This window comes from Balaenoptera borealis (assembly GCF_965194805.1).
Source record: "Balaenoptera borealis genome assembly, chromosome: 11".
NCBI classification, from domain to species: domain Eukaryota; kingdom Metazoa; phylum Chordata; class Mammalia; order Artiodactyla; family Balaenopteridae; genus Balaenoptera; species Balaenoptera borealis.
Genome location: NC_138868.1, coordinates 108,160,021 through 108,180,690, shown reverse-complemented (window position 1 = coordinate 108,180,690; position 20,670 = coordinate 108,160,021). Strand labels below are relative to the sequence as shown.

The 20,670-nt window shown below is 39.4% G+C and overlaps 1 protein-coding gene across 4 annotated transcripts in view; it reads left to right on the top strand.

Annotated features, from left to right (window-relative positions):
- Positions 1 to 14,178, top strand: part of ZBTB44 (zinc finger and BTB domain containing 44) — a 70,616-nt gene extending 56,438 nt beyond the window's left edge. Inside the window, exons 3-6 of one of the 4 annotated variants that reach the window (XM_082343109.1) lie at positions 1,138 to 1,222; positions 3,305 to 3,414; positions 4,768 to 5,068; positions 6,841 to 14,178. In XM_082343109.1, the coding sequence (XP_082199235.1) occupies positions 1,138 to 1,222; positions 3,305 to 3,414; positions 4,768 to 5,068; positions 6,841 to 7,123 (779 nt within the window). In that variant the 3' untranslated portion in view covers positions 7,124 to 14,178. Of the gene's footprint in view, positions 1 to 1,137; positions 1,223 to 3,250; positions 3,415 to 4,767; positions 5,069 to 6,840 lie in introns of all 4 variants that reach the window. The other 3 variants (XM_082343108.1, XM_082343107.1, XM_082343110.1) reach the window with 3 other exon arrangements.
- Positions 14,179 to 20,670: the final 6,492 nt, after the last annotated feature.

Below are 20,670 nucleotides of genomic sequence, written 5' to 3'. Positions count from 1 at the left end.
GATAGTAAATATTTTAGACTTGACCTCTGTCCCAAGCTCACTTGCTCCACTCTGCCACTGGAGTGAAAGCAACCCTCGATGGTGCTCAGCTGTGTTGTAGCATAAAACAACCCCTAGTTTATGGAAACATGCATTTGAGGTAAAATTACTTTTTAAAAGGAAGGGGGAGGGGATTTCCTGGCGGTCCAGTGGTTAGGACTCTGCGCTTTCACTGCCGAGGGCGCGGGTTCGATCCCTGGTTGGGGGAAGATCCAGCAAGTGGAGTAGCGCAGCCAAAAACAAATGAAAATAAAAAATAAATAAAAGGAAGCAGGATAAGAAGAAAAGGAAAGAAATGATTATTGTGAAAGAGGATGCTGATGGTTGCCTCCTGGAAGGAGGGGTTTGTGATCAGAGAAGGGTAATGGGAACTTTCAGGATGCTGCCAGTGTTTTAGGGGGTTTGTGAGGAGGTTTCACAGATGTTCACCTTACAGCTGTCTTTCTAATTCTGTGTAGAAGTTGTGTGTACAACAAGTAAGTTGTATGTCACAATAAAATAAGTTTTAAAAAACAAAACTTGTCAATGCTTCCTTAAATGATTGTTACAACATTACTTAATTTTATGTGAATTTTTGTTTAGTTTACATTTCAATTGCTCTACTTCTTTCTAAAATTTATATCAAAGAAATACTCTTGAAAGAATTTCAGTAGTGATATAAGGCTGTTGTTTTGCATGTGATTTTTTTAAATCACAAACATTTAATTAAAATAAAAGTAGGGACTTACCTGGTGGTCCAGTGGTTAAGAATCCCCCTTCCAATGCAGGGGATGTGGGTTCAATCCAGATCCCACTTGCCGCGGGGCAGCTAAGCCCGTGTGCCACAACTACTGAGCCCATGCACCGCAACAAAAGATCCCGCACGTCGCAACGAAGACCCCGTGTGCTGCAACTAAGAACCGATGCAGCCAAATAATAAAATAAAATGTAAAAATTAAACAAAAGTAAAAAAGTTATAGAACACTACTACTTCTGACCAGTAATTCAGGGTATATACATTAGATAATCTGTTCAGAGGCTTGGAGACACAGCTTACAATTTATATCTTGGCTTTATTTATTACACCAGAGTATTGACAGCTGTCCTTTTTATTCACAGGTTCAGTAGATGAAGGCGTCACTGAAGGGCTACCTACACTTCAGAGCACTTCTAGCACCAGTGCTCACGCAGACGATGACGATCGGTTAGTACTAACATAGTACATAGTTTTCTTGTAAGGGCTGTGCTTGTAACTCTAAATCCAAGCATTCTATCTGGGAATTACATAAAAGTTTATTGCGACCTCCCTTTAGTATATTTTTTAGTCATCAGGTAGCCACATAAATTAGACAACTTATAGTACAAGGGTTTTTTTTTTTTGGCATTTCCAAGACTTCCCAGCCCAGCTGCTTTAAATAGTATCTGTATTAGGGGTTGGCAAGCTGTGGACCACAGGCCAATCCCAGCCACCACCTTTACTTGTAAATCAAGTTTTATTGGAACACAGACATGCTCATTTGTTTACGTATTGTCTGTGGATGGCAGAGTTGAGGGGTTGAAACAGATCATGCGGTGTGCAAAGCCAAAGCTAATTACATCTGACCTGCTACCAAAAAAGTTTACCAAACCCTTATCTATGTACTCATGGTTCCCAAGTCATTATCTTCACATTGACCCTTCCTGCTTGATAATTTTCACATAGATGTAGCAGGGCCAAGACTTCATATATGGCCAAGATAGAACTCTAGCCTTTCCCTCCCCTCAGACCCACTCCTCCAGTCCTCCTATCTCGGTAAACAGCACCATCATCCCCCCAGTTTCCCAAGCATTGTCTCTGGGAATTATACTTGATCCTTCTTTCCCTCACCTCCCACTACCATATTTAATCTTTAAGCAAGTCCTGTCAGCTCTGCATCCAAAATATACTTCTTCTCCTTCTCAGTCCACTTCTCCTCCAGCTCTGCTACTACCACCCCAGCCCAGGTCACCACCATCTTTTGCCTTTACTACAGTAACCTTCGACTGGCCCCTGATTTCATTCTCCCTTACTCCAGTCATTCTCCATGTAGCAGCCAGAATGATTTTGTTTTTTAAATTAAGTCAGATTATGTTGCTGTTCTAAGTAGCAGATTCTTAAAATGCTCCAGTAGATTGACACTTAAAATCTAAACTCCTCACTATGCCTTTAAAGGCCTACCTGATAGGACTTCCTTCAGACCATGCTCCTCCTTGCATACCATATCCAGCCACGCTGACCTTCTTTCAGTTCCTAGAATATTTCTAGTCCATATTTGTTCTGGCTTTGGGGCCTGTCTGCCATTTTAGGGCCTTTACTCTGCCTGAAATGCTTTCTCCCCTAATTTCCACATTGCTCACTCTTTCCTGAATCTTCAGATCACTGTCTAAGTGTCAGTTCTCAAGGAAGATTTTCCTCCTGGGGGAGGGGGAAGAGGTTAAAGACAGACAAGTAAGCAGATAATCATGAGTCATCTGCAGAGGGGTCTGTCGCTCTGCATAGGAGGGTACCTACCTAAACCACTGATGAGTCAAAGAAGGCTTTTGGGAGGAGGAGGGTACCCAACTTCTTGGGTACATTTCATAAAACGTCTGGGCGTGTTATCTAGGCAGAAACGGTAGGCACGTAAAGGAAGTTAAATATATGAAAGCACAGCACTGAGAGAGAACTGTTAAGGAGGAACTGCTTGGTATGGGTATGTTTGGGGAGTATGACAAGAAATGAGGCTGGAAGAGTACACAGACCCAGATCATGCGGAGTCTTGTCTGCCTTCACTCTGAAGGTAACAGTGAACCATCGCAGGATTTTTATCCGGGGACTGATTTAATCAGAGAGATCACTGTGAAACAGTGAGGATGCATTAAAGGGGTGTGGGGCTAAAGAGAAGGAGTTATTAATTCAGCCGTATATTGATGAGGGCCTGAATTAAAGCAATAGTAGGAAGGGAAGTATTAGAGAGATGAAGGATACCTAAAGTAAAATCATTTATGATATGTGCTTGGTCATACGTCCTTGCTTAACTTAAGATACTTGACATTCTGGACAATAACATTGTTTCTCCTATTGTTATAAATGAACCTTGTAATCTTAACTTTTAAACTGCTTCAAAAAGTCTTAAAGTGTTTTGTTATTGTTGTTGTTCATTTAAAGTTGTGCAGAAATGTTTATTGAACTTAAAAATCAGAGCCTGGTTGCCTTCTTTGGTCTGTTTTTTAGATTGGAAAATGTTCAGTATCCCTACCAACTCTACATTGCTCCTTCCACCAGCAGCACAGAACGACCAAGTCCAAATGGTCCCGATAGACCCTTTCAGTGTCCAACATGCGGGGTGCGATTCACCCGTATTCAGAACCTGAAACAGCACATGCTCATCCACTCAGGTAATGTCGTCATCCCTATTGTGGCATAAATGAGCACTCCAAAACATTTTATTTTGAAATTCCAGTTAAAAACAGTAAACAGATGCTTTTGAGTTAGAAAAAAGTTTATCTCTGGGAAGTCTAGTGAGAACAGATAAACATAGGTCCATTGCTGAATTGGTGCAGTGTCAGAAATGTATTTGCTTACAGGCATCAGTATTCTCATTAAGACTTGGGTCGGGTGTAATATGTAAATGAAAAAGGTATCAGATGCATGTGTGTGTATATGTGAGGGAGAAAAGCACAAATACATACGGTAAAGCAAATGGGGTTAACAGGGTGTATATTGGTGTTCTTTGTACTATTCTTCTTGTAACTTCTCTAAGTTTGTAATTATTTCCAAATAAAAAGTGTTTTTAAAAATTAATAACAATAATTTAATTTTAATTCTACAATCCTAAATTTCTCTGTGCCCTGATTAGTCAGCCTTGTAGTATTTTTTTAGTGTAAAAGAGGTCTTGGATAAATGATGTGTAAAACATATTTGAAATTTAAGTTAAGTGTTCACATAAAGGCAGTAAAATTCTTGCGGGTAGAACACTGACCTCTGATAAAGTAAGAAATCTTTACTGCTATTCTCAGCTGTATAACTATCTCACTTAGATAGGTCTAACAATCCCTGTGCTAACACTAATTCCCTATGACTTTGTTGAATCAACAGATGATGTTTTGAAGGTTTTTGAAATTTTATTTGCTAAAACTGTGATAATGAATTGGAAGGGACCATTAATATACTTTATATTTCATATATTAATTTCTACATATTTTTTCCATCACTGTTACATTAAATACCCCAAAACTCAATCAAGTAGTAGTTCTGTTACAATCACTAATTATGTTCAGAGATGTTAGAATTTACCTTTTTTCTTCTCATTTTTCTCTTGAGATAGGAAATGAAGAGTAGGTACTGATCATTTTCACATCTTCTCAATATAAACCTCACTACTTTAATGAAATGAAGTAATGTTATGTGAAGATTTAGGCTCTGCTTAAATACTCTGGTTAAATTGTGTTTTGAAGTCTATAAAATACAAGATTGGGAAGCGTTCAAAAATCTGTTGGAGTATATATTACCTCGATTACCCCCACCCCATGGTGCCTTTCTTTCTCGCTTTCTTTTTTCAAGCACTAGGGACTTCTTAGATGTTCTGTACCTTTTCTGAGATACTGAGTTTGGAACTCATTTTTGCTGATGATTTTTGTCTTTTCAGATTATCTCTTGCTACAGAATTAACAGTTCAGAAATCTGTGAGGTTTATGACATTTCCACTTATTTTGTTTTTAGATAATATTTTGTTTTGCTTTATTTTATAGGAATTAAACCATTTCAGTGTGACCGATGTGGGAAAAAGTTCACCAGGGCTTACTCGCTAAAGATGCATCGCCTAAAGCATGAAGGTAAACGCTGTTTCCGGTGCCAGATATGTAGTGCCACTTTCACTTCCTTCGGGGAATATAAACACCACATGAGGGTTTCCCGGCACATTATCCGCAAGCCTCGGATTTACGAGTGCAAAACATGTGGCGCCATGTTCACCAACTCTGGAAATTTAATCGTGCACCTGAGGAGTCTGAACCATGAAGCGTCAGAGCTAGCAAACTACTTCCAGAGCAGGTGAGGTGCACAACGAAAACCGAACCAGGAAAACTGCTTTCTAAACTCTCTTTTCCTGCTTTTAGGGCAGCCTGCTGTGTTTTTTTTATCAGGTTGCCAGCTAATCAGTCACATTCCTTTTAAATTCCCACTATCCAATAATGCTCTGATCTCCTGATCTGATCAAATTTTGCTGATCCTTCTAAGTATAAACAATTTTAAATACATTTATAGTTGGCATTAGAAATCTTTTCCTACAGAAGTAGACTACTTACCAGCTTGTTTTGGTTTTTTTGTGGGTTTTTGTTGTTGTTTTTTTAAATACAAGATTAAAGTAATTCTGTAGTACATTTTAAAATAGACCTTATTGGAGAATTTACTGTGTCAGATGATATTTAGTGATAGTGGATTACTTCAGACTCTTTGGATGTTAATTAAATTCTTGACCACTTCTCTCTTTTTTCTTTAAATAGTAAGAGAGAAACTTCTACACCAACTAAAATGGATATGATAATTTACATCAAATGAAGTTTTCCTTTTTTTCTTTCAGTTTAGAGCGCCATGCTTTTAATATAAAAAACTTATAATAGAGCTACCTTTCTGATTTATTGGGTATCCAAGGATCAGGTTCTAGTTCTAGCTCTGCCACTAACTAGTGTTACGATTTAACACGTCACTTTACAGATGAAGAAGCTTGAAGCGTAGAGAAAGATAAAATGTAAGCTTTAAAGATGATTTCTAAGGTCTCCTCTAGATATAAAACTCTGTTGTCTATTTTTAATACTTTATCAGAATTGTACATCTATAGGAATCCTTAGTTTCTTATAAAATCAAATCTTAAATTTTTAACTGCCTTCATTTTTTAAATCTTATTTTTCAGTAAATTATTCCTGCATAGATGTTGTTTTTCTCTTCAAGCCAGACATTTTGTTTAATGTAATCATTTCTAACTCTGGGTGTCTGGTTATCATATCACTAAACCTAGATTATACATGACATAACAAACTTTGTTCCGGACTAAAATAGTGTCTCAGTTAACCATGCCTGTTTTCTATGTCTTCCCTGTACTGAGCCCTCTATCCTCTACTCTTGTTTAACAGCTGAAGACTTTTTAGAAAATATAACATAGGACATCTTAAATTGCTTTGCAGATGAGCAGACTTCAATTTTTTTTATTAATAGTGGACAAATTGTAAAATAATCTTAAGTATATTAGTTATTGAGATAAAGTGTAATGAATTTTTTTTTTGTTTAACAGTAAAGATTTAAATCAAGCATCTAAGTAGTTTTTTACATTTCTCTATGTAGTAGATTATATAAAAGGTCATTTATGCCTGAGGATTTAGTTTCTTAACTAATTTATATCCAGGAAGTAATAAAAAGCTAGGTTTATATACCTTATAATTAGTGTATAATCCAAGAAAGGTTACGCATAAGTTATTCAAATGATCTTTGTTTAAATGAACATGCTATTTCCATCTGTTTTGTATACAAAAACTCTTCTACATAGAACAAGTAAGGATGTTTAGGTGTCCAGAGTGACACTGAAGGTGATAATCTTCTCTCTCTTGGTGGTAGGGAGAGTTGATATACTGACTGGTTCTAATGGATGGTTTTGGTTCATATATTTAGGAAAGTTTAGAAGTTGAAAATTCCTGAGTTCTAATATTCGTTCAAAAATTAGAGAAATGAAAAATCCCAATCTTGTTTTACAAATCAGGTCTTTTTATTGTGTCTTATTTATTACTGGCTTGAAAATTAACTCCCTGTTTCATCCTTTGCCTCTTACCTAGTGATTTCCTAGTACCGGACTACTTAAACCAGGAGCAAGAAGAGACCCTTGTTCAATATGATCTTGGAGAACACAGTTTTGAAAACAACTCCTCTGTTCAGATGCCTGTAATTTCACAGGTCTCCTCGACCCAGAATTGTGAAAGCACTTTTCCCTTGGGGTCTCTTGGTGGGCTGACAGAAAAAGAGGAGGAAATGCCAGGGCAGCCAAAGACCAGTGCTTGTGCCGAGGCAACCAGAGAGGACCCCCCAAAATCAGAGCTGTCTTCTGTAACTATTGAGTAATTTCATGGTTTGGCTTCATTTTTGATTTTTGGAAAGTGCCTGTGCTTGGTCTTGTACATTTGAATTTAATTTAACTTTTTAAGCAAAAAAGGGTTTGGGAAAGAATTTCCCTTTTTACTTTGTAAGTTCTGCAACTGATGTTTTATTTTTCATGACTGAGAGATTGCTTCTGTAAGTGCACAATAACATGGTGTTGAAATATAATAGAAACCTTGAGACTTAAGGAGAACCAGTTGACTTAAAACTTGTATCAGTTTCCTCTTCCATTATCAGGAGTAGGCTAACAACAGATCATTAGGTCAAGAAGAAATCAGATGATTATTGACCTTCCTGAAATGAAAGCGTACACCAGAAACATATTACTGAACGAATCTGGCAAATGGCCTGAATAGATGTTTACTCCTATACACAGGATATTGTACAGTATTTTGTAAAGCCTGTTGCTTTTGGAAGTATTTATGGTGAGCTTTCTTAAAAATGATTAGGGTATATACTTCTGAAATCCCACGTGTTTTGTTTTTTTTTTTTTTTTTAAGCTTTGTCACTATAATTTTTCATGGTGAAAATTTGGTATTGGGATAGGTATTCCCTGTACCTTTATAGTACCTCTCCTCCAAGTAATCTTTCTTCTGTGAAAGAAGGCGAAGAACCACGGTTAAGGATAGTCAACTTGTGCATGAAATGACCAGGAATGGAGAATATAGTATGTGAATCTCGGCTTCATAGGAACTCTTTCATACTGCTTTTCTGGATAAAATTATTGTTTACCTGGTCTTTGAATGTTAATGCCTGGCTAATTGGGTCATTGCCTAAATCAGTTTTCTCTTGCCTATACTTGGCATGATCCCATGAAAAGGAGATATACTGGAGATGTTCTATATTTTATACATAGGTTTGTGTATTGTTGAGGATGTTTTTATTCTGCTGTTTTGGACAAAATAAAGAATTCTCTGTTAAGGCTATATTCTTAACCCAACTGCGATTGTTTACAAAATACCCATATGACAGTGATAAATTGTCCTTATTCCAAAATAGTTTAAGACATTGCCAAATGTCATATTAAAAGCAGTTAGGATAGTTTTTACGCAATGTAAGCAATAATGTAGAAGTAGAGGAGAGTCTATAAAATGATGATCTATGACTCAAATCTATTTGGGGAAAAAAAAAAGAATTGTTAAGACTAAAGAAAAACTAAAAACCTTAAATTAATGACTATTACCTCTTGCTGCTAAAAAAAGAAAAGGAAAGAAACTTCGTGGTTTATAGTTGAAATATATATGATACTCTAGACTGGAATATACGTTTTTACCTGGTGCCATTAAAGCATCACTGACCTTAATCCTAAATATTCATGAGTCCATGAACAATGATCTTTTGAGTAACTCTTTTTTTTCTATGTATATACCCAAAGTTTAATAATTATGAAAACACCTGATTAGGTTAGAAAAAGAAAAGACAGTTTCTTATTCAAAACACAAGATCTCAGTTTTGTCTGGGTGCTAGTTGTTAATAATAAAATTTTTCTAAGTTATAGTGATTTGTTTCATTTTTTTTTAATTGGCTAATTCTATAACTTCTTTTATCCCCTACAAATGTAAAGGAAGGGAAAGTGAACTCATTGAAGATTTTTTTTAGGCTAATGTTCTTTCTGTCTGTTTGAATATTCTGCTGTTTTTAACTTGTTTCCAACTCCTTTTCTCTCTCATGAACCTGTTGTTTCCTCTTTGCTCCCAAACATAGGTATAGTACCTTCAGGAAAATCAACATATACAGATTATGATGGCTTTCCATTATTTATGCTTCTTTACTAATAGGTTGAATTACTTTCTTCAACAGACTGTGATACTAATAGCGGTACTGCTGTGTCTCAACTGGAAAGGTCAGGAATTTGTATTTTTAATGTAATATAGATTCTTTGGAAACTGTTATGCCTACCAGTAGATAAATCTCAAAAGTTAATTTTAAAATCTTAATGGAGAAGACAAAGAATCGGTAAAATTATGACCAGGAGTCATTGTTGCCCTCGGTTCTAAGAGTTATTTTTTTAAAAAAGAAGAAGAAGGAAGGAAGAAAAGGAGGAAAGGAGTAGGGTTAATGAGAAGAAATATGTCAGAACCATTTGGAGATTTGTTGGTTGAAAGTGTTTTAGCACACCCCTTGTCCTGAGAATTTTGTATTAAGAGAGTCCTACACAGTTTTGGCAGCCCTGAGGTGTTCTGTGTTCTCAGAATGTAGGATTACCACCATCACTGGCTATGTTTTCCCAAATGGAAACTTTAGATTTTCATTGGTAATTACAAATTATACAGATTTCCAAGTTTTATGAAACATTTGAATCTACAGTGAAAATGCCGATTGTTGGTTGTCTGCTCCCCAAATTGTATCAATACAGGTAACTAACTAGTACTTAACATGTGATATAAACAGAGTCCTTTTTTTTCTATTTCAGTGAGGCTCTACATTTTTCTTGATACACAGTTTAAGCATACTTAGCTTATGGATCTGTTTTAGGAAACTAAGCTGTGAGGGATAATTGTATATAGTGCTATTTAGATTTATTTAAAATTCCTTTAAGAGAAGGATGCCTGGGTGTATAATTTTTACCAGAATATATGGAAAACATTGCAAAGAGATGAAAGCCAGTTATATTATCTCATCCGTTAGAAATTACCAGTATAACTAAACATAAAGAAAATTCCAGTTTAGAATACTTTAGCATAGCTATCTTTCTGAAGGCTCAAGGGGGTAACTTTGTTAAAGGGCTTAAATTTTAGGATGCAAGATAAATTGCCTTTTTAAACCAAGTATTTTATATAAGAAAAGCATTTATTTTTCATTTTAAAGCTACCAAATAGGTGTGATATACATACTTTAGAAATGAGCAAAGATGTTTGCTGTGATACTGGATATTACAGCTCCTGCAGTCATTCTTTCCATTTTTAAGGGTGTATTCTAACAGTGGAAGCATCTAGCATGTCAGTGATTGTACTAATTCAGAAACAAAAGCATTAATACTTGTTTTCATTTTTTTGAATTTCAAGTTCGAGAAAGGGATGCAGATGGAGGTTATCACCCACAAATGTATTTAAATGGATATTTCTTACTTTGAATTTAAAGTAACCTTCTTAATTTTCATTTTAAATAATTAGTTATATATTTAGTTACATTGCCAGTTTTTAAAGTTCTCACTTTCAGTGAGGCAAAAGTGTACTAAAATGTTTAAATAGCTTCATTCATTCTTACATTTTAACATTTCAGCAACCATTCTGGCTTACAGAACTTACATTCTGGTTCCATGTTATGACACATGCCCTTTGGTTTTAAAAACAAAAGAACTTCCATTTTGTTAAAATATGTTCCCAAGTGGAATGAACCAGCCAGCACATCTAATATACTTATCATTGGTAACTCTGTTACCTTCTGACTACTGAGCCAGTCTCTCCGGATGTGTAAATGGTTCCCTGGGAGCCTTTGGAAGTTGTATTAAGTCTTTTCGGTCTTTTATTTTATCTCTTATTATTTTTTATTCTCATACTTAATCTAAATAGAGGCAAGTTATCTAGCTTAGTGGCTTTTATTTTGAAGATTCTCAGATCATGGTTTAGTTTCTTTTAGCTTTGTAGCCCCTGAGAAATACATTACTTTATAAGGTATTGGCAGTTTGTACTAGTATACCACATGGAGAGAATTATTCTTATTACTTGATGAATGAACAATCCTAAAATTATAATATTGTACCTGCTCTGGAGTATACATCTAAGTGAGGGAGAATAGTTTTCTAGTTATTAATATTAATTGGGAGGGGAAAAACTGGTAAAGTTCACATCTGGAAGCAACCCAAAGTTGCTAAAAGGTAGTAAATGTGGTTTTCAATGTAAGTTATTGACATAAGATGATTTATTTATAATATATTTAGATTTGGAAAGTTACTGAGAGAAGCATGTATACAAACAAGATTTTCTTTTCTCAGTCAGTGGTACAGAATGGGGGGTGCTCGGTTACAGTAACCATGTCTATGAGGGATATTTAGAGCTAAGCATACTCCTTCAGGCTTCAGGCTCAGATCGTCAAAATTCAAGTTATTCCGTATTTTGCCTATACCCATTTTTATCTTTCAGTGTCATTTTTGTTTGACAACATGTTGGTGACCATAGGGTATTTTTATTTGGAAGGTCCTCAGCAAGACTAATTTGCCAAAAGCAATAATGGTTCACATTAACAATGAAGTAGAGTTGAACCAATTTCCAGGTTCAGCTAAGGAGCAGACAGTCTATGGATGTTTCATTTTTAGATTATAAATATGTTGAGATTTATTAATGGGAAGTTAAGCCTATGTCAGCTCATGGGATGAAGACGCTTAGTGGCATCATAGTTGTACTTTTTTTTTAACTTCATACTTGACACAGTTAGATATTTCTACTACATCATAGTGATTATATTTTTATGATTAAAAAAAAAGTAATAGTTCCATATCTTTACAAATAGTCTCTGCAGGGATGTCAGGCGATGATGTTACTGGCATCTCAATTTGGCAGTATCCAAAAATTGAGACTGCCTTCAAGTGTATATGCTACTTCGGTTATATAGCTCCCTCTGCATAGGGGCCAGGCCAGTTCCAACTAATACCAAGGTTTTTATGTACATAATAGTTTTCGAAGAATTTAAGGGTTCAGCCCATTGGTTGAAAACATAAAACTTTAAAAAAAAATTTTTTAAAGACTTAAAATTTTTAAATTTCAGTTTGAAGTGCCTGGTTTATAAAATCTGATTCTTTGATGATTGCCTTTCTCTTTTAAACTGACTGATTTTGCTGAGTAAACTTAAAGCCCTAGGCTCAGTTGTAATGATTTATTGATAAAATTGCTGCTTGATGGTTTGAGGGCCTACAGTGTCATGACTTTTATTAAATTGTCCCTTGTCCCTGTTTTCCCAAATACCGGTCTAACCATATCCAGATTTCATTATTCAGTTAAACAGGTTTAAAAATCATCCTGTAAATGAATGTTCAGGTTACCAAAGTACATCATCTGCTGAGGAAGGATCAGTCTTCCCTACATTAAGAGGACCGTCATCTCCTCTAAACACATGCTGTTTCCTTGGTATTAGTGGAGGCTGTGTTCATTTAAAGATGGGAAGCCTTTCATGCAGCTCCTAGTAACACCTGCTTTTTCTAGAAAGAACCTTTTCTATGATTAGGTTATAATTGTGTTTTCTCTGAGAGCTTTCTTTTATTTCAGTTATCAGTTTTCAAGTTGACAAATGCTATGTAAAGTCTCTCATACTGAGAGCGGTCCATTAAATTACTGAAAGTTACACTGCTGTTCCTCTTTCAGGTACCTGAAATGAATGCCATCAGGTGATCAGGAGTAAGATCATAAACTTTATTCATTTTCTTCCTTATACAAAGTGATGGCTTCTAATGCTTATATTTCAAGATATTTTTTAAAAAGACAACAGTCTCTCGTAGAGTAAAATTTGATTTCAGTCCAGGTCCCAATAATATATTTGATTTTTCTGTTGTTGCTGGTGCCTCCTGTTGCATCAGATAGAGATTGCCTGCCTCTTTGTAGGGCACCCTTGCGGCACCTTATGTCCAATTGGAAGATAGCATATGGCTTCTTTGTGCCTCTGCTATCTTTTCAAAAGCCATTTTATAAAAATCCTAGGTAGCCTATTTTAATATTTAAATATATATATTTGTGAGAGATACTTTTAGAACAGACTTTTTTTTTTACTTTAAATTTCCTGTATTCCCATTTTTAAGAGTAAATGTAAACTTTCCAGGATTTGAACTTGTCTTTTTCCACAGCAGCATAATGAACAAGTCGATTTGAGACAATAGACCATAATTCAGTGGTAGAAGAAATTGATGTCTGATTAAAGGAAACAGATTTGAAGGGGAAAAAATTGTTTTGATGTAACAGAAATGAATTTTTAAATAAAATTGTTTTAGTTTCTGTAATTTTGTATTTGCTGCTACAGTAGCTCAGTATTTTACAGAGCTAACCTATAAATCCGGCTCCATTCAAAAACTGGAGTACTTTCTAGTACCACCAGCCTAGGAGGAAGGTGTGTACGTACCACAGTCTTCCAGATGGGTGACTGGCGGTCCTGTTTAGCTAATGAATGCATGCTTTGAAATCCGCCTATAGCCCAACATCAAGGAAGTTTGGGAGAAACTTTTATCTTGCTAGTTATAGCATTATGATTCTTTTTGGGCACTGGCATTTTGTGAAACCCTCGGGGGAGGGAAGGTGATGCTGGGGAAGAAATGTGAATTAAATTATGTGGAAGGGTGTTGTCCCGTCTTCTACCCTCTCCTAGAACCAGTACAACTTTCTTACCTGGGACAGGCCCAAGTTCACCAGCTTTGTATCCAGTTGTCATCTCCTTCAAGTTTGGCTTTACTTGGTTACAGTGGCCATAGCTAAGTTATTTGGCATGTTTGACTTTCAACAGTAACAAAAATGGTTTTGGATTTTGTTTTATTTCCTAAAAATGTATACAGTGTCGGAACTTCACCTTTTATATACTAGTATCTGGCTATTAGTACTTTACAGGAACCATAGTTCTTGGTGACTACATACATATATATATTTTTGTGACTTTTTTGTATACTAAGTGCCGTTTCAATGTTACAATCATTTTTAGAGTTATTGTAATCACTGTGAATATCATGTTTTTTCAAATATGTTCTGAGCCTATAGTGTTTGCTTTGTGAATATATGTGTATCGTATATATTCTGTATAGTTACATTGTACTGAAATATTAGCTTGTTTGATACACGGAAAGTATGTATTGAGTACTTTTTGCTAGCCTGGTTGTTTAATCTTTTTTTAAAAGGTTTAAACTTTTTAAAAAACAAAAGCAAAAACTTTAAACCAGCCTTTATTACATGGTCAGAAATAACATTGCAGTTAGAAGGGATGGGCAGGGAAAAAAATAGTTTTGAGTGTCTTTGAATAGAAACATAAGCCTAAGGTTTGTTTGGTTCCCCCCCGCCCGCCCCCCGACCCTTCATTAAAATATCTTATTAATGCTTTCTGGAGTAAAACTTCCTGCTGTTGTTATTTACTGTTGGCTGGAAGGAAGAATTGGTGGTGCCGATCGAGGTCAAGTGGATAAGAAAAGTCATGAGACCAAGGCGCGCCTTACGTAAGCATCCATTGAGTTTGTACAGACTAGAGAGTGTTCGGCGAGGCAGCACACACATCAGCTTCCTGGGCAGGTAAGAAAAGAGCTGAAAGGGCAAGGAGTCCATGAACACCATCCCTAAAACGGAAAAGAATATAAAGGAGGCTAGTTGGAGAAAGTCATCAAATCCTAGAGCTGTTGAGCCAGGTATCTTGTGCAGAGCTGCTTTCCTGAGTGGTGGGTTACATCTTGAGAAGTTGCCTTGAATCTTTCTGAAGCTATACTTTATTGATTAGAGACCTGTTGGGATATTTCAGTAATACCTTACAGCCAAGGAGTAGAGAATGGTACTTACTGGGGGAAGGCAGCTCATTGCCTAGGTGCTGAGCCTGCGAGAGCCTGAAGGAAGGGCATTCTAACTACAGATGCACCTTGCTGTGAATTTTGACAATAAGTGGTCTGTAGCGTGAGAGCAACAGGCAAAGGAGAGTGTGTGCTGACCCCAAGCTACCAGCATCACTTAAGTTCAGGGAGGAAAAGGGTAAATTTTTAAGAAGCATTTTCTATCATTCAGTGAGTGTGTTGAGTGTTTTTAACAACGGTTTACCAAACCATTCAAGGCCGGCAAACTGTGTTGGGGTCCTCAGTAGCTACCTCAGCCACAGGTGATCCATATAAATGCAGAACGTAGAATTTTAAGTACTCGTGCCTTACAGTTTGATTTGCATATGAATAACAGGCCAGAGAAATTCCTTTCAGAGAATGATACTAAAGGTAGTAAAGGAAGATGTGTGTCTGTCTCCTCGATGCATGGCACTGGGACACATAGTTGGGGCGTTGTTTTCTGAACAGAATGTTTGTTCTAAGTACTGAACTGAGAGATCTGCAAATGTACTGAGAGTTTAAATGGGGGGAACTTGCTCATAAACATCAAATCCCAAAATGTAATGTAATTCATTTTTCACATGGGTAAACTTTTATACAGATGGGAAAACTAAGATGGGGCATAGTCAATCCAGAAAGAACTTCCTCATCAGCAAAATGATGAGAACTAGGGTTTGAACAGCCGTGGGGACAAAGGGAAAGCTGTTTTACTGTTGTTAAACTCTTGATTTGTTTACTTGAATTCTTGTACCAAAAATACTTGAAATTTTTATACCCACCCATTTTATAGATAAGCAAACAAGTCACTGCAGAGGCTATGGGCAGAGTTGTCTTTAGAGTCATTTTGCGGGGCGCCTCCACACCCTTCTTTCTATTGTTGCCTACTTTTTTCCACAGCTAACATTTCTGGGGGCCTTTGGCTGGAGTCTGAAAGACTGAATAAGTGAGTGAGTGCGTCTCATTGACCAGAGAACCTGAAAAGTTAGACAGGCTTAGCAACATACACATACACACACTCAGTAAAGGGCCAGCGGCAAATGAATTACCTCTGATGATTCTTGCCATCTAGAGACCCTCTGTTGGGAAAGTTGCTTTAGAACATAAGAAGAAAAGATCACAAGCAAATAAAATTCCACTAGTTCACCTTAATTTAGGGGCTGAGGCAGATGTGCTCTCTTTGGCAGTTCAGGCAGCAGTGGTACATGTGGTAGGACCTGTGTACATGATAACTTTTGTCCAGAAACAGAATTCTCTGTTGAATGCAAATGAGTCTACCTACAAGATGAGTAAAAATTCCTTTTCAGTGTGTTTTACAGTTTATAAAATGCTAGCACTGTGAGTGATTTGGTTTTCAAAAACCCAGTGACATAATAATAAATGTATGACCCACACAGATAGTTGGGGCCCTTCCTACCCATTATAAAAAGGCATTAGAGCCACCCTGAAATCCCTAGGCACCAACAGGGCTGCAACCCGAGAAGTCTTGAGCTGATACAGCTCTCAGCTCTCCCAGACCCAGTGATAAGAAGAAAAACCTGGAGCTTTGACCCTGCCAGTACTGGCATTGCGATTCTTTGGGGCACTAGCGTTTTGGGAGACCCTTGAGGGAGGGTAATGCTGGCAGAAAATGTGAGTTCGTTTATGCAGATGGGTGTCTTTGTCTTTTGTGCCAGGGCCTAGTTCTAAAGGAGAGTCAAGTTAACTTATTCTTCTGATGTAAAACAATTACAGGTGACCTTGTTGTAAATATGTGAACTGGTCATGTGCTTTTCTTTGTGTGCTTTTACCTAAATATCACCTCTGGATTATCTTTCCCACCCCTGTTGGTAATATTTTCTGTCATTTTCTCCGTCCCTGCTGCTGCTACTTAATTCAAGCCTTTGTTGTTTCTGGCCTAGAAACAAAAACAGCCCTCTCTCCAGTCCGGCCCCCTCTGGTCCATCCTTCCCGTTTCTGCTGGGTCATGTTTTAACCGGGCCACTGCCCTGCTTAAAGTCCGCCTCCCTCTCCCTGGGAAATCCGTCCCGGCCTGCTGTGCTTGGCTACTTGTAGTTGGACTTTCAGTACAAAGGTCAGGCTTCACCTCCTCTCGGAACCCGCCACTCAGTCCCCACTCCCGTCTGCCTCCAGTTTTGGGGTGAAGGCCCCTCATGTCTATTTCCCTAGCAGATTTTGTTTAGCTACACCAAACCACGTCTCAATCACACTGTCTTGTAAAGCTACCTCCTGGGGCAGTTATGAGAGTGGAATTATATGTAAAAGGCTTAGAACAGCAAGCACCTAGTATAGAGTAGCCACTTAATAAGTCTTGTCTATTGTAACTAGTGTGTCTCCCTCACCTGATTTATTTCTTGACATCGGACTGTGTCTTCTATTTGTATATCCGCTGTAGTGCCAGGCACATAGTAGAGCTCAAAAAAATGTTGAATGAATAATTGAATGTTGCCAGGAAATGATCATAAGCTCACTTTACCAGAATGCTCAGAGGTACTCACCAGGGAACTTTAGGACAGAACACTGAGAAACATGGCACCTGATAGTTTGCCTCAACTCCCACTTCAGGTCTAATCCTCAGAACAACTGCCATCAGCCTGGCCAAAATTTCTCCAAATTGTTCTCTGAAACACTGGTGCTGCCATTGTCCTCCCTTTAGTCCAGTTTACTCATCCATCAAGTCCATACCTAAGTTTCACTTCTTAAAGAAGCATTCCCAGAGCCTCCCACGCTGGGCTGGGACTTCCTGTTAGGTTCACGTAGCATCCTGTGCTTTTATTACAATGGTAATTGATTATTTAAAAGCAGTTGGACTAAACTCCATTCGATTAAGTTCCATTAGGACAGGGCCATACCTGTCTCTTGTACCAAGGTGTCCCCAGGCCTGGGGTTGATTGAATGAAGTCTCTGACCTTAGGAGCTTATGGTTTCTGAAGTAAAGACTGACAGAAATAAAACGAATATAGAAGTAACTGAGTGCCATGAGGGAAACAGCAAAGCATGCATGTCCTCTGCAGATTTGGAGGGAGAGACCTGGCTGGAGGGATCAGGGAGGCTACGTGGAGGAGGAACATTTGAGCTGGAATTTCCTTGTAAAGAGGTCTAGAAATTTGTACTGGCAGAAATGGGGGTGGGACGGCACTTAGGAAACAACACTGAGCACAAGAGGTGGCATGTCCAGGGAGTGAAATTGGTTTGATTTGCTGAGAGTTACAGCATCCCTGAAAAGAGAAAATGGGAGAAAATGTTAGAAAGCAGACTGGAACCAGATCAGAGGAGGCCTTTAAGAACTTGAACTGAATTTGGTAGGAAACAGAAAAGCATCGCACATTTTGAGGCAGAGGGACAACTTAATCAGAGCTTGCTCTAGAAAGATAAGAACAAGCATGAAGTAGATTAGAGGGAAGGCGTACAGACTGAACCACGATCACTGAGGAATTACTTAAGTAGTTCAGGGAAGAGCCCAGAGGAAGGTGCCATGAGTGGCACTGGAGCAGGGGTCTGGGGAAGGGTTTGGTGAGAGGTGGGGCTGGGTGGGATCTTAAGCATGTCTAGTCTCTGAACAGTGGACAATATCAGCTCTATTTCAAGCTCTCGAAGTGCCATTTACTTGACATTGTCAAATTCTTAGGGGAACTCCCTTTGTTTTTGAGGGAGAACTCTGTGTCCTAGACAAAAATAGAGAAAGAGTTAGGCAGAGTTCTGAGTCAGGTTCCAGAGCTGAGCTCAGAGTTAGGGTGAGGAGAGGTTTAGGAATAGTCGTGCAAGGAAGTTACTTTTAGCTGGGTGGCCCTTTCCTAGCAGAGCCTGGCTTCTACTAAACCGGGTTGGTGGGGTTGAAAGTTCCAAAGACATTTCTCCTGTCCTGCTTTGCTCTGCTTCTTACATTCCTTCTACTTTCCTTCAACAGACACTGAGTGTCTGCCACACGAGACACTTGCAGGCGCTGCAAGCACAGCATGGAAGGGAACAACAGAAACCTTTGCCCTCGTGGGGCTCATCATCTGGGTGGAGGGGAAGGGCTGTGGCCAACAATGCAGATAAAGTGTGGGGGTGGGCAGGGGAGCGGTGTGGCCATTCTCTCACGATGGCCAAGGTGAGAGAATGGCCAGTAAGCCAGCTCCAAGCAGGTGAGGGTCCACAAGGTCAAGGGCGCTACCAGGCGTGTTCAGGAGGGAGGCCGGGCTCCCCACCCACTTCTCTCTGGGAAGGAGCCAGAGCAGAACAGGACGTGCCCGGAGATTAAAAAGGGACATAGACTGAGCATGGAGGATGGAGGAAGTTTGTTTCCACGTGTAACGTCTTTTCCTGGACAAACTCAGAGGAAGTCTGTTTCCCCAACACAGGCCAAGGAGCAGCTTGCTCTGAGTGAGAAACTGAGCGTAAAGGCCGGACACCGGCAGCAGCTGTAGATTTAACTTTTTAACGTAGCTCGTTACATGTATCCAGATTTTTGGCTTCTAAGTTCAAGGTGCCGTTTAAGAGACTTCCGCGTGTATCAAATACCCAGATGCATCCTTTCCTACGGGGGACTGACTCTCCCAGGCTCCTGCGTACACGGAGCCCAGAGATGAGGTGTAGGCTGCCAGCGTGTCATCTCCATTGACGTAGGAAACATGAGTGGCTTTTGGAAGACGGTTGCTCTTCCCCCAGGAACCTCCTGACATGTGAGGAGATACGCATAACTGCCCTGGAAGGTTTTATCAAGTGCCTTTTGAAGCGGTACAGCAAGGAAGCCCTAGGGAAAGCATGAGATTTAAACAGGGAAACGTGCACATGCATGGAAAAACCAAGCACCGATGCATCCAGTCCTGCCCAACACGTGCCACGTACACCCATGCATGATTTCTACCCAGAACGGGGGTTCCACAGCTCCCGCGGCCTCCCAGGTACGACCGTGTGACACCTGTGAGAATTCAGATCCACTGTCCAACGTGGCAGGGCCTTCCACGTGGTCCCAGGAGAGAGGGACTGGTACAGATTACCTTTGGGGAAGGTCTAGCTTTGCCTTGCATGTTATAAGTGCCACAAAACACGAATGTATACACGCATACATACAAACACACACACGAAAAGTAGGAGCAAGGGAAGAAGGGAGGCCTCCGTTTCAGTCCAGGTCAATCTGCAGTTCTGGTCTCCCCGTGTCGGGAGTCCTGCCCGCCCAGCACTTCCTCCCCGGGGCTGCTACCAGGCCCACCCTCTAGGGGCCCTGAGCCTGCACCCCTGAAACAATGGGACCAGAAGCTCTTTCGTGCCCCACCCCTCGCTGTCCGCAACAGCCGCCATTCCAGAGCCAAACAATTGGAGCCCCTAATTTGCCTCTGTTGACAGGCACCAGGTGTAAAAGGTTTTTCCCCAGTTTGCTGAATCCCTTTCCACCTGGACTGTCTCTCAGTCACTGGGGGTTTTTTGTTTGGTTTTAATTTTTTGGCCCCGCCGAGTGGCATGCAGGATCTTAGTTCCCCGGCCAGGGTTCGAACCCGCCCCACCATAATGGAAGTGTGGAGTCTTAAGCCCTGGACCGCCAGGGAAGTCCCTCAGTCACTGGTTTACCCCAGCTCTCATGTGCGTCAGTGGATTTTCTGGCTCATCTCCCGTCGTAAAGTGTAGGTTGGAGGGGTGAGCAGAGCCAAGAACAAAGGAAAAACCCAGCAGTTCATTCTGCCCAGCAACCCCCAGGCTCCAGTGGGAACCAGATGCCTCCTCGAGGCCCGGCCCACAGCACGGCCCTCAGCGCCCAGGGTCCTGCACCTCGGACGGGGGGAGGGGGGGAGGGGGGTGCCTCTCCCTGCTTCCCCACACGTCACTCCAAGTACGTTGCATAAGAAGCATAATCTGTTTTCAGTGTAGACGTGGAAGTTTGGTCCTTGCTTCCCAGAAGTTACCCATAACAAAGTCCCATGAGTAATAAGTAGAAAATAGAAGGGGTTCCCTAATCCCAAGGAGGATGAGAAGCATGTGGGGAGGTCAGGGCTGAATGTAATTCAGACTCAGTCCAAAGTAATGTTAATCTAGGGTGACAGGAACATGTGGT